Source organism: Ochotona curzoniae, unplaced genomic scaffold (assembly GCF_017591425.1).
Source record: "Ochotona curzoniae isolate NIBS_2020 unplaced genomic scaffold, NIBS_Ocur_1.0 scaffold_3223, whole genome shotgun sequence".
Taxonomy (NCBI): Eukaryota; Metazoa; Chordata; class Mammalia; order Lagomorpha; family Ochotonidae; genus Ochotona; species Ochotona curzoniae.
The window spans coordinates 7,585,316-7,597,896 of record NW_024467108.1 but is presented as its reverse complement, the minus strand read 5'-3'; the positions used below and the strand labels follow the sequence as shown (position 1 = coordinate 7,597,896).

The 12,581-nt window shown below is 43.6% G+C and overlaps 1 protein-coding gene across 3 annotated transcripts in view; it reads left to right on the top strand.

Moving 5' to 3' along the window:
- NARS2 (asparaginyl-tRNA synthetase 2, mitochondrial) overlaps window positions 1-12,581 on the top strand; it is a 132,873-nt gene that overhangs the window by 3,520 nt on the left and 116,772 nt on the right. For 2 of the 3 annotated variants that reach the window (XM_040963979.1, XM_040963977.1), the window contains exons 3-4: window positions 1,963-2,083; window positions 5,428-5,568. In XM_040963979.1, coding sequence (XP_040819913.1) covers window positions 1,963-2,083; window positions 5,428-5,568 — 262 coding nt within the window. The remainder of the gene's footprint in view (window positions 1-1,962; window positions 2,084-5,427; window positions 5,569-12,581) is intronic. The other variant, XM_040963978.1, reaches the window with a different exon arrangement.

Sequence of the window (12,581 nt, the reverse complement as noted above, 5' to 3'; positions counted from 1 at the left end):
TGAGCGTTGTTGGAGTTAAATGCTTTGTACATATTGAATGCTTTTGTGTCTCTCCAATTGCTTGATCACTTGGGGAGAACAGTAGAAACTTCTTCTAGTGCAGTAGTAATCTTTTTTCAAAGTTTGTAGCTTTTTCTGATTAGTAGGTGTCAGCATAGCAGTCACATAGATCCAATGGTGTCTCAGTTTTAGAGGTTTTGGAGGATGAATGAGGTATGCGCAAGAGGCCCCAGGGTAAAATTCATGTACAAGGATGTTGAACATGTTTTAAGTTGGGACTTCTCAAAATACCCCATCAGGTTTGTTGAAAGTACACCTGTATGATGCAATGATGAACAATCCTACTTCTAAAAGTTACATAAGAATACATTTTTTTTTAAAGATTTATTTTTATTATTTTTTTATTGGAAAGGCGGATATACAGAGAGGAAGATCTTCCGTCCGATGATTCACTCCCCAAGGGAGCCAACGGCCAATGCTATGCTGAACCGAAGCCAGGAGCCTCTTCCGGGTCTCCCATGCGGGTACAGGGTCCCAAAGCTTTGGGCCGTCCTTGACTGCTTTCCCAGGCCACAGGCAGGGAGCTGGAAGGGAAGCGGGGCTGCCGGGATTAGAACCGGCGGCCATATGGGATCCCGGGAGTGCAGGGTGAGGACCTTAACCACTGCGCCACCGCGCCGGGCCCAAGAATACATTTAAAATGAAATAATTAAATGTAGTAAGGAAGCAGAACTGGGTGGCAGGGTCTTGGCACATTTACTTTGACAAGTTATATTACTGTGCTGTATTGTAATATTTCAGAAAAAAATATTAAACTTGATGAGAAATGTTAGATCTCGAGCAGATATGTCATCATTTGGTCTCAGCTTCTTCTTGCTAGATGATTGTTGAGTGAGTCTGGATGACTTTGTGTAGTTGTCCTCTAGTTACTTGGTGGATGAATTTGGGCTAGGACCTACACTTATGGAATTTTAGAAAGTGTATGTGTGTTCAGCTACCTTTTTCAAAAACCCTTTTACATAAATTAGACATTGCAAAAAAAGTAGAGAGAATTCTTACTTTTTCCTTACTTTCTCAGTGTAACATGTTCCCTAACTCTGATGTAAGAGTGCTTCAGAAAGTCGATGGAAAATAAAATTAAAAGATAAGGGTTTTGGGCCCGGCGCGGTGGCGCAAGTGGTTAAGATCCTCACCTTGCACGCCCGGGATCCCATATGGCCGCCGGTTCTATCCCGGCAGCCCTGCTTCCCTTCCAGCTCCCTGCCTGTGGCCTGGGAAAGCAGTCAAGGATGGCCCAAAGCTTTGGGACCCTGCACCCGCGTGGGAGACCCGGAAGAGGCTCCTGGCTTCGGATTGGCATAGCATTGGCTGTTGCGCTCCCTTGGGGAGTGAATCATCGGACGGAAGATCTTCCTCTCTGTCTCTCCTCTCTGTATATCCGCCTTTCCAATAAAAAAAATAATAATAATAAAATAAATCTTTAAAAAAAAAAAGAAAAAAAAAGGTAAGGGTTTTTTTTTGTGCAAGAGACTTTTGAAATGCGTGCATAGTTTTTTTTATAATACACATTTTCTATGAACTTTTGTGGTATGCTTGTATATTACCGAAGAGAATTGACATTGGTTTTACTAATGAAATTACAAACCTTTGATTTCACCAGGTTTTACATGTAACCTGCAATCTTTTGAAAAGTTTGTTGGCCAAGTTACTTTTTGATAAGGATTATAGTTATCACCTCTTAATTGGAAATACTTGCACACAAATTCTTCTTTGTTTCCATTTTAAAGCTTATGGAATTCATTTTTATAACTTTGGTATGTAAAAGAGCATCCACAGATTTTGAATTGTGTTGAGTCACTTAAGGGTAAAATCTTCTGTCAGTATTTTAATATTTCAATAGTGTGACTTGTATTAAAATGAGTATTTCTTACATATGTTGCTGTCTTGTTTATTATCTTGTAGAGATTTAGCTTTTGGGAGTTCTGTGGAAGTCCACGGACAGCTGGTAAAAAGTCCAGCTAAAAAGCAAAATGTGGAACTGAAGGCAGAGCACATTGAAGTTGTTGGAAATTGTGATGCCAAGGTATGTTTTGTGACACTTTTTGGGGTGGTTTTGGCTAAATTTAGTAGTAGGATTCTGTTTTAAGTGAGGTCTTGGGGAAGATGGCATTTGCAATGTGTTTCACTCGTATCTTCACTGATAAGTAGAAGCAGTTCTTCCTGTAGATGGCTTAATGAGTGAGAGCTAAGTTTTAATTTGTTATTCTCGATAACACATGTCACAGTTAAAACTCACCAAGTTTGTAAGTATTCTGCATCAATCACAGTGATAGAATTCCCTAACGGTTTCCTCTCCCACGTTAGAGTGACATGAAAGGGGAAAGGAAGATGAAGACATCAACACCAATGGAAATCAGGACGTACAATAAGGATGGCCACTTTTTAGCAATCATGGACTTTTCTAAAAACAAAATAGAGCAAAGCAAAAATTGTTGCTTCCTCCATTCCTTGTGATTTTCAAACTCTTTCATGATTCCTAATTTTTATGTCAATTTGAATTTCTTGCAAAATAAGTCGAAATGACATTTTTAAAGAGAACTTTCTTATTTCTTTATTTCAAAATAACTAAAAACTTAAAATGATGTGATTTCTCTATTTGACATTATTTCCCTATTCCCAATTTTTTTTAATACATAATGACAGTTGCAGCAAAATCAGAGAAGGCCAATGGCTAGAACATTAGTTTCAGCTATGCCAGTAATCCACTGATAACCTTAAGCACATCATTTCACTTGGCTAGGCCTCATTCTCTTTATCACTGTGGGTTCAAGCAATTGAGCTGAATCTTTGATTTTATTCCCTCTAACCTCTTTATCAGATTTATAGGTCTGAAGCCTCTAACAAAAGAGCTTTGTGTTTTTTGACATATTGGTTACTCAGTATCATGTCAGCTAATTCCATAACATTGTAACTTGTTGCTGCTGTTATGTGGGGCCTTTTAATTGATTGGAATGATACTTTGCGGGCTCTACCTTCAGACCAGAGATGGTCTCCCCAAGAAACCGTTGAACTTATCTGGACAGTAAGATGCTGGACTTTATGCTTGGTAAATACTTCCAAAACTGAATTTGAACTGTGGTAATGCAACAAGGTGGAGGAATCCACCGTGGCGGGAGGGTGTGGGGAGAGGTGGGGGGAATCCCAGTGCCTAAAAAACTGTGTCACATAATGCAATGTAATTAATTTTAAAAAAAAGAGAGCTTTGTGAAACTATGGATAAACAAGTCTTAATGGTTGAACTTCTTGTCTTTGCTCAAGCCAAGTGATGGCTTCTGCAGCAGCACCACTAGCCGCATTTTCTGTGTAAATGGAAATGTGCTATACTCGTGCTATGCAATATTGCAGTCAGTATGAGTCCTGACCACTTGCAACAAGGCCAATGCCAGTAAAGATCTCATCTTTTTCACACCTAATGTAATTTAATTAATATAAAACAGGCACTCGTGGCTGGTGCCTGCCATTACTGGATTATCAAGCCAAAGTGTTTTCTAGCTTTCCTTACATGACTTAAATTGTACGTTCTGATTTCCATTGGTGCCTTCATCTTCCTTTTCCCTTTCGTGTCATTCTAATATGGGAGAGGAAACCGTTAGGGAATTCTGAGTCCTACCATTCCCTGAATTTCTGAGAATGTGGTCCCATTTTCACTTTAACTGTAGTGCTTATCCCTGTACAACAGCAAAAATAAATAAATAATTAAAAAAGGAACGTGCTCATAGGCCTAAAAATAACAGACAAGACTGTAAGAACAAGCTGTTAATGCAGCTGTTTTTTTAGCTTTTCTGTTTCCTTTTTTTTTTTTTTTGATACCTTTTAAAATTAATTTGTTTTTGTTTGGAAGAGTCTAGACAGATGGAGAGGTATCTTTCATATACTGGTTTCCTCCCCAAATGCTTACTGGAGGCAGATATCCCATTTGTGTCTCCCGTGCAGGTGAACGGAACCCAAGTACTTGTGCCCTCATCCACCGCCTGCAGGATGTGAACTAACAGGATGCTGGGTCAGAGAGAGAGAGGCCTGGATTCAAAGCAGGCACTCCAGTGTGGGATGTACACATCCCATGTGGCAACCTAGCCACTGCACCAAGCACCTGCCTCTGAAGCTCATTTTTTGTCTGAAAGGACGTATGTGCCTTTTTAATTTTATTTTTATTTTGTGGTCATGGTGGGAGGGTTTCCAACTGGAATCATCATTTCCTTTAGAATTTTTAATAAATCTGCAGTAAGTTAAGTGAGGAAAAGCTGTTGACCTTTCCTCATTTTTGTACAAACCAGTAATCGTAGTAGTACCAAATGATTATGAAGTATCATAGACTTTGAAAACACTTGGATGACTTCAAAATTGAACACTAGCATATAGTGGTAGGAAATACAATTTATCGGAGCAGGCGACACAGTGGTGAAGATGCTGCTTGGGGCACCTACATCCTGTGTTGCAATGCCTGGCTCTGTTTTGAGGCCTGGCTCTGCTTGGGTTTCAGGCCTCCTGCTGGTAAAGCACACCTGGGGGCAGTAGGTGATGGCTCAATTGCTTGGGTCCCTGCCACGCACATGGAAGACTTGGTTTGGGTTCTGGGATCCTGGATTCAGCTTGGCCCCGCCCAGGCTGTTGCAGGCCAGGTGGAGAGTAAACCAATGTATGAAAAGTCTCTGTTGTTGTCTTTCTCTCCTTCTGTCTGTTTACCTTTCCAATAAACGTAAATCTTTAAAAAGAAGCAGTCTTTAATATATATAGTATTCTGAACTACTGAATGCTAAACAGTAGACTCATTTACATAGTTATGTTTTAACTTCTGTTTGTAATCAGTGGTTGGCAGATGAACCTAAAGTAAGTAATTAATTAACAAATTGTAGAACTGGATTTAATTCCAATAATTCAAATCTCTCTGAATGTACTCCACCATTGTACTTACCTGTAGAATAATGTGGGCTGTGGTCAAATAATATTGGAAAATAAAGAAGGAAAATTTTATTCTAAAATTGTTTTATTCTAAACTGATTTTATAACACTTTATAATAATAAATATTATTTATTTGAAAGGGGTGCTTGGAGGGGCAGGGGAATGTAGAGAGATGATCTATGCAGTGGTTCACTGCCCACATGGCTGCAGTAGCCAGGGCTGAGCCAGGCCAATGCCAGGAGTCAGGACTCAGTTTCTCCCACGTGGATGGCAAGGACTGCAGTACTTCGGGCATCCTCTGTTGCCTTTGCAGACTCGGCAGCAGGGAGCTGGTTTGGAAGTGCAGCCAGGAGTCCTTCAGTATAGGACAGTGGCATTGCAAGCTGCTGCTGCTTAACTAGCTTCTCCATGATGCTAGCCCCCATTATGGCACCTTAGGACTAATTTGTTTCTCTGTATCTTGACAGGCTTTCCCTATCAAGTATAAAGAGAGGCATCCCCTGGAGTACTTGAGACAGTATCCTCACCTGAGGTGTAGGACGAATGTCCTGGGGTCTATATTGAGGGTTCGCAGTGAAGCCACAGCTGCTATCCATTCTTTCTTTAAGGTAAGATGGGATTCTTCCCTGTGAAGAAGCTGGAATGTTTTCCTGAAAGTTGTATTAGTTTGTACCAAGCACTCTTTACTGAAGTTGGCATTGCGTTAAATGCCACAGGCATGCTTTACATGTATGAGTGTGTATGGGGAGGAGGGTGCTTCAGAAAGTGCTTGGAAGGCTAAGATGAAAAGATAAGCTGCTTTCAAAGCAAACACTTGAGATTTTTGCTTAGTTCTTTCATAATGTATATTTTCCTTTAATTTTTGAGGACCCCTCCCCATGTGTATGTGTATGTGTGGTTTCTTTAATAGCATTCATTAAGGAATAATTGATATAAAGTGCACATTTAAAGTATGTGCTCTGAAGAGTTGTGATATGCAGGTACCTGTGGAACCTTCCCACAGCCAAATTAATGAGCATATCCATGACTCCGAAAGTTCCCAGGGAACTTGTTTATCCATTCTCCATCCCCCTGTATTGCCACACATTAGCGTGTGTTTTCTTCTAGCACTTTTATCGAATGAAGTAATTCATTATCATTTTATCTGGCATCTCATGTTAAGATTATCCATGTTGTTAGATGTTCTTTTTTTAGTGTTGAATGTTAGTTATAGGTTTGCATAGGCGTTTTTATCTGGTTCAAGAATATCCCTCAATGGGAAAATCAAGATGGTGGAATAGGGTAAGGACACATTTAAACAGATGGAGAAGTATTAGCCAGTGTAAAGCAGAGAGGGCACATTCCAGGAAATAAGAGAGGATAGAACAATAGCAGAGGGGTACCTGGAGATTGACAGAGACAGGAAAGCAGCAGACACAAAGCAGGTGTGGTGTTGCAGTGAATGACAATCTGAACTCCACTGGCAGCTGGAATTCCACCAGCAACAAAGTGAGAAGGGATGTTACCTGGGACTCCAGAGGTGAACCCAAAGAACTGCTCGTCCTGCTGGTTGGACTGTTTGATTTGACCAGGAGCAGAGACAGGGCAGCAGGTCCCAGACAGGTGGTGCGGAAGAGGGTGAATTTCATGGCTCAATCCACTTCCTAGAGCCGAATTAGGCACCATCTTGTTTAAGGAGGCAAGGGCTGTGGGGCAGGACTGCGCATGCACTGAGCTGAGAGTGACCTCATTTCTACCTCAGTGAACTGCAACAGCATGACATCCTGCAAGTTCCACCCAGGACATGTCCAAGTAGCTCTCAGACCTGACTGCCAGCAGATCAAGAACTCCAGTAGTGGCACATCAGGCACTGTTTCTTACAGTGTGGCAAAGGCTTTAAGACTACAGGGAACAACAGTGAGCTGCACATGTGCAGAGCTTGGCAAGAACTCACCAAACTCATTGCATTGCACTGGTTCCACAGAAAAGTAATACCGACTGTGGCATTGTATGGGTCAAAATAGGACTGTGTGGCCCTCAGACCTAATAGCCAACAGGTTCCAGCAAGATAAGCACCACCAACAACCTAGCTATATAGGATACCTGGTGTCTCCCTAACCCTGAGACCAGCTCCAACTATAAGTGGCAAAAGGTTGTACAGACAATGGTGCAGCCTCAGCACGGTATCACAGGAGGTGGAGAGTGGTAAGCCAGGAGTTGGGGCGATGAAGACCATGGAGGAAATCTAACATAAGAACTCAGACCTGAAACGCACTGAAAGTGGCACAGGTGACTGCAAACAATGAGCTGTGTACCAACTACAATAGGTAAAATTGAACTGTAGGAATGGACTTTTGAATGTGTATGGTGAACTATACTGTAGTAATGATATAGGGGAACTCAGTGAGAGGAGAGGGAATTGAGGAGGGAATAATGGAAACCTCGGGACCTATGGAACTGTATCAGAAAATGATAATAAAAAGAAGTAAAATTATATATAAAAAAATAAAAGATCCCTCAATGCCCACTTTGCAACGAATTTCGAAACAGGAGTGGGTGGTGGGTTTTTTTTTTTTTTCAGGTTCTTTTTCTTTTTTTTTTTTAAGATTTATTTTTATTATTTTTTCATTGGAAAGGCGGATATACAGAGAGGAGAGACAGAGAGGAAGGTCTTCCGTCCGATGATTCACTCCCCAAGTGAGCGCAACAGCAGGTGCTATGCCGATCCGAAGCCAGGAGCCTCTTCCGGGTCTCCCACGCGGGTGCAGGGTCCCAAAGCTTTGGGCCGTCCTCGACTGCTTTCCCAGGCCACAGGCAGGGAGCTGGAAGGGAAGCGGGGCTGCCGGGATTAGAACCGGCGCCCATATGGGACCCCGGGCGTGCAAGGCGAGGACCTTTAACCACTTGCGCCACCGCTCCGGGCCCTCAGGTTCTTTTTCTACATATTTTGAGATGACCTACATCTTTTCTTTTTAACTGTGATATTATGCTAAATTACATTGATCATATATGTTAGAGCAAACCTACATCCCAAGGATACACCTCATGGTGTGTTATCTTTTTCTTGTTTTATTGTATTCACTTTGCTGTAATTTTGATTGAAGCTTCTTGCTTGTACCTTCCTGTGTTTCCTTTTCTTACAATGTCTTGACCAGTTGTGTTGCTGTTGAGTTGAAAATACCCCTCCCTCTATTGCTTCTGAAAGAATTCCTGTAGAATTATTATTTCTTAAGTGCAGGGTAAAATTCAGTAGTGAATCTATTTGAATGTGCACTTAAATTTTTTTTGTTTTGCTTGTGTATGTGAAGGGAAATTTTTTTTTTTTAAAGATTTATTTTTATTATTTTTTATTGGAAAGGCGGATATACAGAGAGGAGATACAGAGAGGAAGATCTTCCATCCGATGATTCACTCCCCAAGTGAGCCGCAACGGGTCGATACTATGCCGATCCGAAGCCAGGAGCCTCTTCCGGGTCTCCCACGCGGGTGCAGGGTCCCAAAGCTTTGGGCCGTCCTCAACTGCTTTCCCAGGCCACAGGCAGGGAGCTGGAAGGGAAGCGGGGCTGCCGGGATTAGAACCGGCGCCCATATGGGATCCCGGGGCGTGCAAGGCGAGGACTTAACCACTTGCGCCACCGCGCCGGGCCCGTGAAGGGAAATTTTTAAAAACTAGTTTCAATTGCTTTTCTAGGCACACAGCTGTATAGTTCTATCTATTGAATAACTTGGGTACTCTGTTTTTTTTAAGGAATATATTGATTTTTAGGTTGTGTAATTTATTGCCATAAAGTTTACAGTATCATTATTTTGGTCTCTGTAGGATCTGTGGTAATTTGATCTGCTTCCTAATGTTGGTAATCTGTCTTTTTTTGTTCCTGATCACTTAGGGTAGAGGTATATGAATTTCATCGATTTTTTTTTTTTTAAGATTTATTTATTTTTAGTGGAAAGTCATATACAGAGAGGAGGGAAGACAGAGAGGAAGATTTTCTGTCTAATGCTTCACTCTCCAATTAACCGCAGCAAGCAAAGCTGAGCTGAGCTGAAGCCAGAAGCCTGGAGCCTCCTCCGGGTCTCCTATGCGGGTGCAGGGTCCCAAGGCTTTGGGCCAGCTTTGACTGCTTTCCCAGGCCACAAGCAGGGAGCTGGAGGGGAAGTGAAGCTACCAGGATTAGAACCAGTGTCCATATGGGATTCCAGCACATGTAACATGAGGACTTTAGCCATTAAGCTACTGTGCCAAACCCTGATCTTTATTCATATAATTTACTTTGAAATCTGTGTTGTCTGAAAATATTGTAGCCACTACTGCATTGCTTTTGAGTATGTTTTTTTCTGTCATTTACTTTTGAAATAAATCATTTGAATGTATTTTTTTCTTAGCAACATGCAGCTATTTCTTGCTTTTGTGTCTGGTTTGATCATTTATCTCAATTTAAGTGTTTAGATCATTTATGTTTTTCAAAGCTGTGGTTTTTCTGAAAGTCAAGGGGCAAAAAGAGAAGGAGGGAGAGACAGGGGTTGCTTCCATATGCTGATTCATTCCCTGGTAGGCTGCAGTGGCCAGTGCTAGGTCATGACAAAGCTAGGAGCCATTAGCACTATCTGGGTCTTCCACATGGGTGGCGTTCAAACACTTGGACGAACTTCCACTGCTTTTCCCAGACCATTAGCAGGGAGCTGGACTGAAAGTGGAACAGCTTGGGTCTGGCGCAATAGCCTAGTGGCTAAAACTTCTTGTCTTGCATGCTTGGGATCCCATATGTGTGCTGGTTCGTGTCCCTGCTGCTCCACTTCTGGGTTCATTTTCCCCGGGCTACTTGTGGCCCAAGAAAGCAGTGAAGGATGACCAGGGCCTTGGAGCCCTGTGCCGAACGGGAGACCTGGAGGAAGCTCCAGCCCTTGTGACCACTTGGGGAGTAAAGTAGTGAACAAAGGATCTTTCTATCTCTTTTTATGTGTAGATTTGCTTTTCCAAGCAAAATAAGTCTATAGAAAGAAAAAGAGAAAGTGGAGCAGCTGGTACCTGAATTGGCAGCCATATGAGATGTTGCTGTTGCAGGTGGGCCTTACCTGCCACATCAGAACACTGGCCCCAAATCACTTAGTGTTAATGAGTATTGATGTGGCTTTGTTCGAGTCTGTTATCTTGTTTTGTTTCTAATTATCCTGTTCTTCCTCCTCTTTTTCTCTTGTTGCATTCCTTTACACTAATCAGATATTTCTTATTTCTTTTTATGTCCTTTGTTTTCTTACCAACCATAATCCTTTGTTTTCTTATTTTAGTGGTTACTTCAGGGTTTGGTTTATAATTGCCATTAATTTTTAATCTCCTCACACTTGATCTTAGCCAAAGGGCCGAGAAGCTTTATCTCCTCATACACAGTGTTAAGCTTGCGATACTAAATTACACCATGTCTTTCCTCCTGTTCTTTTTGCTGTTTTTGCTGTATGGCAGGGACTACCCTGAGACATTGTTGCTAATTCCCACAATTTATATTAACAGGAAGCTGGAGTCAGGTATCTCCCTAAGATACTGCAACATGAGGTGTGTGTGTGTGTGTGTGTGTGTGTGTGTGTGTGTTTTATTATTTTAGAGGGGGAGTAAGACCATTGTTTCCACATTAATATTATTTTTCTTCTGTATTCAGACTAAGGGGAAAGGCCCCACCCATCCTCCCACCCATCCCAGGTTCCTGACGTGGGGCATGCTCTGAGGGTCCTGCTCATGCAGTTTTGATAGTTCAACAGTTCTGAATTGCTGCCAGTCTCGCCATTCCAATCGCATTGCAATATCTTCAGAATCCACTGGCTGGCATAGTCTCTTCATGGTTGGGGTTCTGAGATCAGCAATTCAGTTGGAGGGATCCCCAAAGAAAACTTCGTCTGAGGTGATCCCAGACCTGATTCTTGTGTGTGCTTGCCAGTACAGGGTCTGGCACAGTCCGTCGCCCCAGTCAGCTTATGCATATGCTGGTGGTTGCATTTGCTGGGTCAGTTTGTTTCTAGCCCTGTCTTCCATGCAAACCAATGGGTGTTGCAGTCCAGCCCGATCCTGCCCACTTCATACTCGACCCTCATGCAAACCGGTGGGAGCTTTAGCCTAGTCAGGGCGACTCCCCATAACCCCCACCAGGCCTGCCCCCTAGTTCCCATGGTTGCCACTATGTACTGCAGACTGGCTCAGTCTGTCCCACATCCGATTTAGCTCTCATACATGTCAATGGGCATTGAAACCTAGTTCAACCCAACCATCCCTACTATCCAACCCACACACACATGCTGGCGGGTGCCATTCTGTCTAACCACGCCGCCCCAGTCTTGGTTTTCCTGCTCTCCAGTGGGAGTGGTAATCCAAGAGGGAGGTGCCCACTATTTCCCTTCTAGGCCACTCCCACTCCTGGATTATGCACTCTCCAGGTGGTTCTGGAGTTTAAACTTGACAGATTTACCCCCCCCCCCCCAATGCCATCCTCTGCCAGCTGATGCTGCGACAAAGCCCAACCAACCCTTACCCGCTCTAATTTATGCTTATACCAGTTGGAACAGTCAGCCCAGCCTGGCTTTTCCATGATCTAGCTCATATGAGGTCCACAGGTGTTGTAGCCCTGCCTGGTCTGGTCTGCCCCATTCCAGCTCACTCTCTTCAGTGGAAGTGGCTGTCCAGCAGCGAAGCCCTCCACATTCCCCCTACTGGCTTTGCCCCTTCCCTGCCTAGTTCTCACATATGCTGGTTGGGCACTGCAGCTACAAATGGTACGGCCCACCTCACCTTGGCATTTTCCAGTGAGTGCTTTAGCCTGGCCCAGCCTGGCCCACCCCCAGTTTCAGCTGATGCTGGTGAGGGTTACAGCCTAGCCCAGCAGGTATACAATCCCAGCCGTAATGTGCACTGATATGTGTTGCAACCATACTTGGCCCTACCCACACTCTGTTCTTTCTGGTGCTTGGATTTGCCAGCAGGTGATGTGAACTGGTTCAGCCCCCGACCTATGCCAAATGTATACCAATGGGTATCTTCTGGCCTGGTCTGGGTTGCTCCCTATTGTGGTTCTTGCGTTCACCTCCAGGGACTGTGTCCTGACAAGGTGAGTTTCCCTTGTTCCTCCATCAGAATCTCTCCCTATGGCAGATCTTGGGCATACCAGTGGGTCCATGGGCCAACCCTACTTAGTCTGCCTCCTGCCCTGGCAGGAACAGTAGACTTTCCTGACTGGCCTTCAACCCATTCTGGTTCTTACTGTTGGATATTTCAGCCCAGCCAAGGCTTGTCCATACACAGACACTGCTCACACATGGCTCAGTAGGGGCAGAGACCTAGCCTAGTCTGTCCTAAATCTACCTTGATTCTCCAGAGCACCAGAGTGCTGGAGTCTACCTGGGCACGGTGTGCCCAGCCCCAGTTCACACTTTTGCCAAGGGATACTGCAGCCATATCCAAACCAGAATGCAGCCCTCACTCTGGCCTGTGCACTCACCAGTGGAAACCCCAACCCAACAAGGGTGTACTCTCATAGCTTCCCAACCAGGCCAGTGGTTGTTCAGACCCAGTTGGCTTAGCCCCTCACCTGTCTCAGCCTTTGCCTTCAATGCTGTGGCCTAGTATCCCTGGGTCATGCAGACCAGTCAGTGTAAGAGCCTA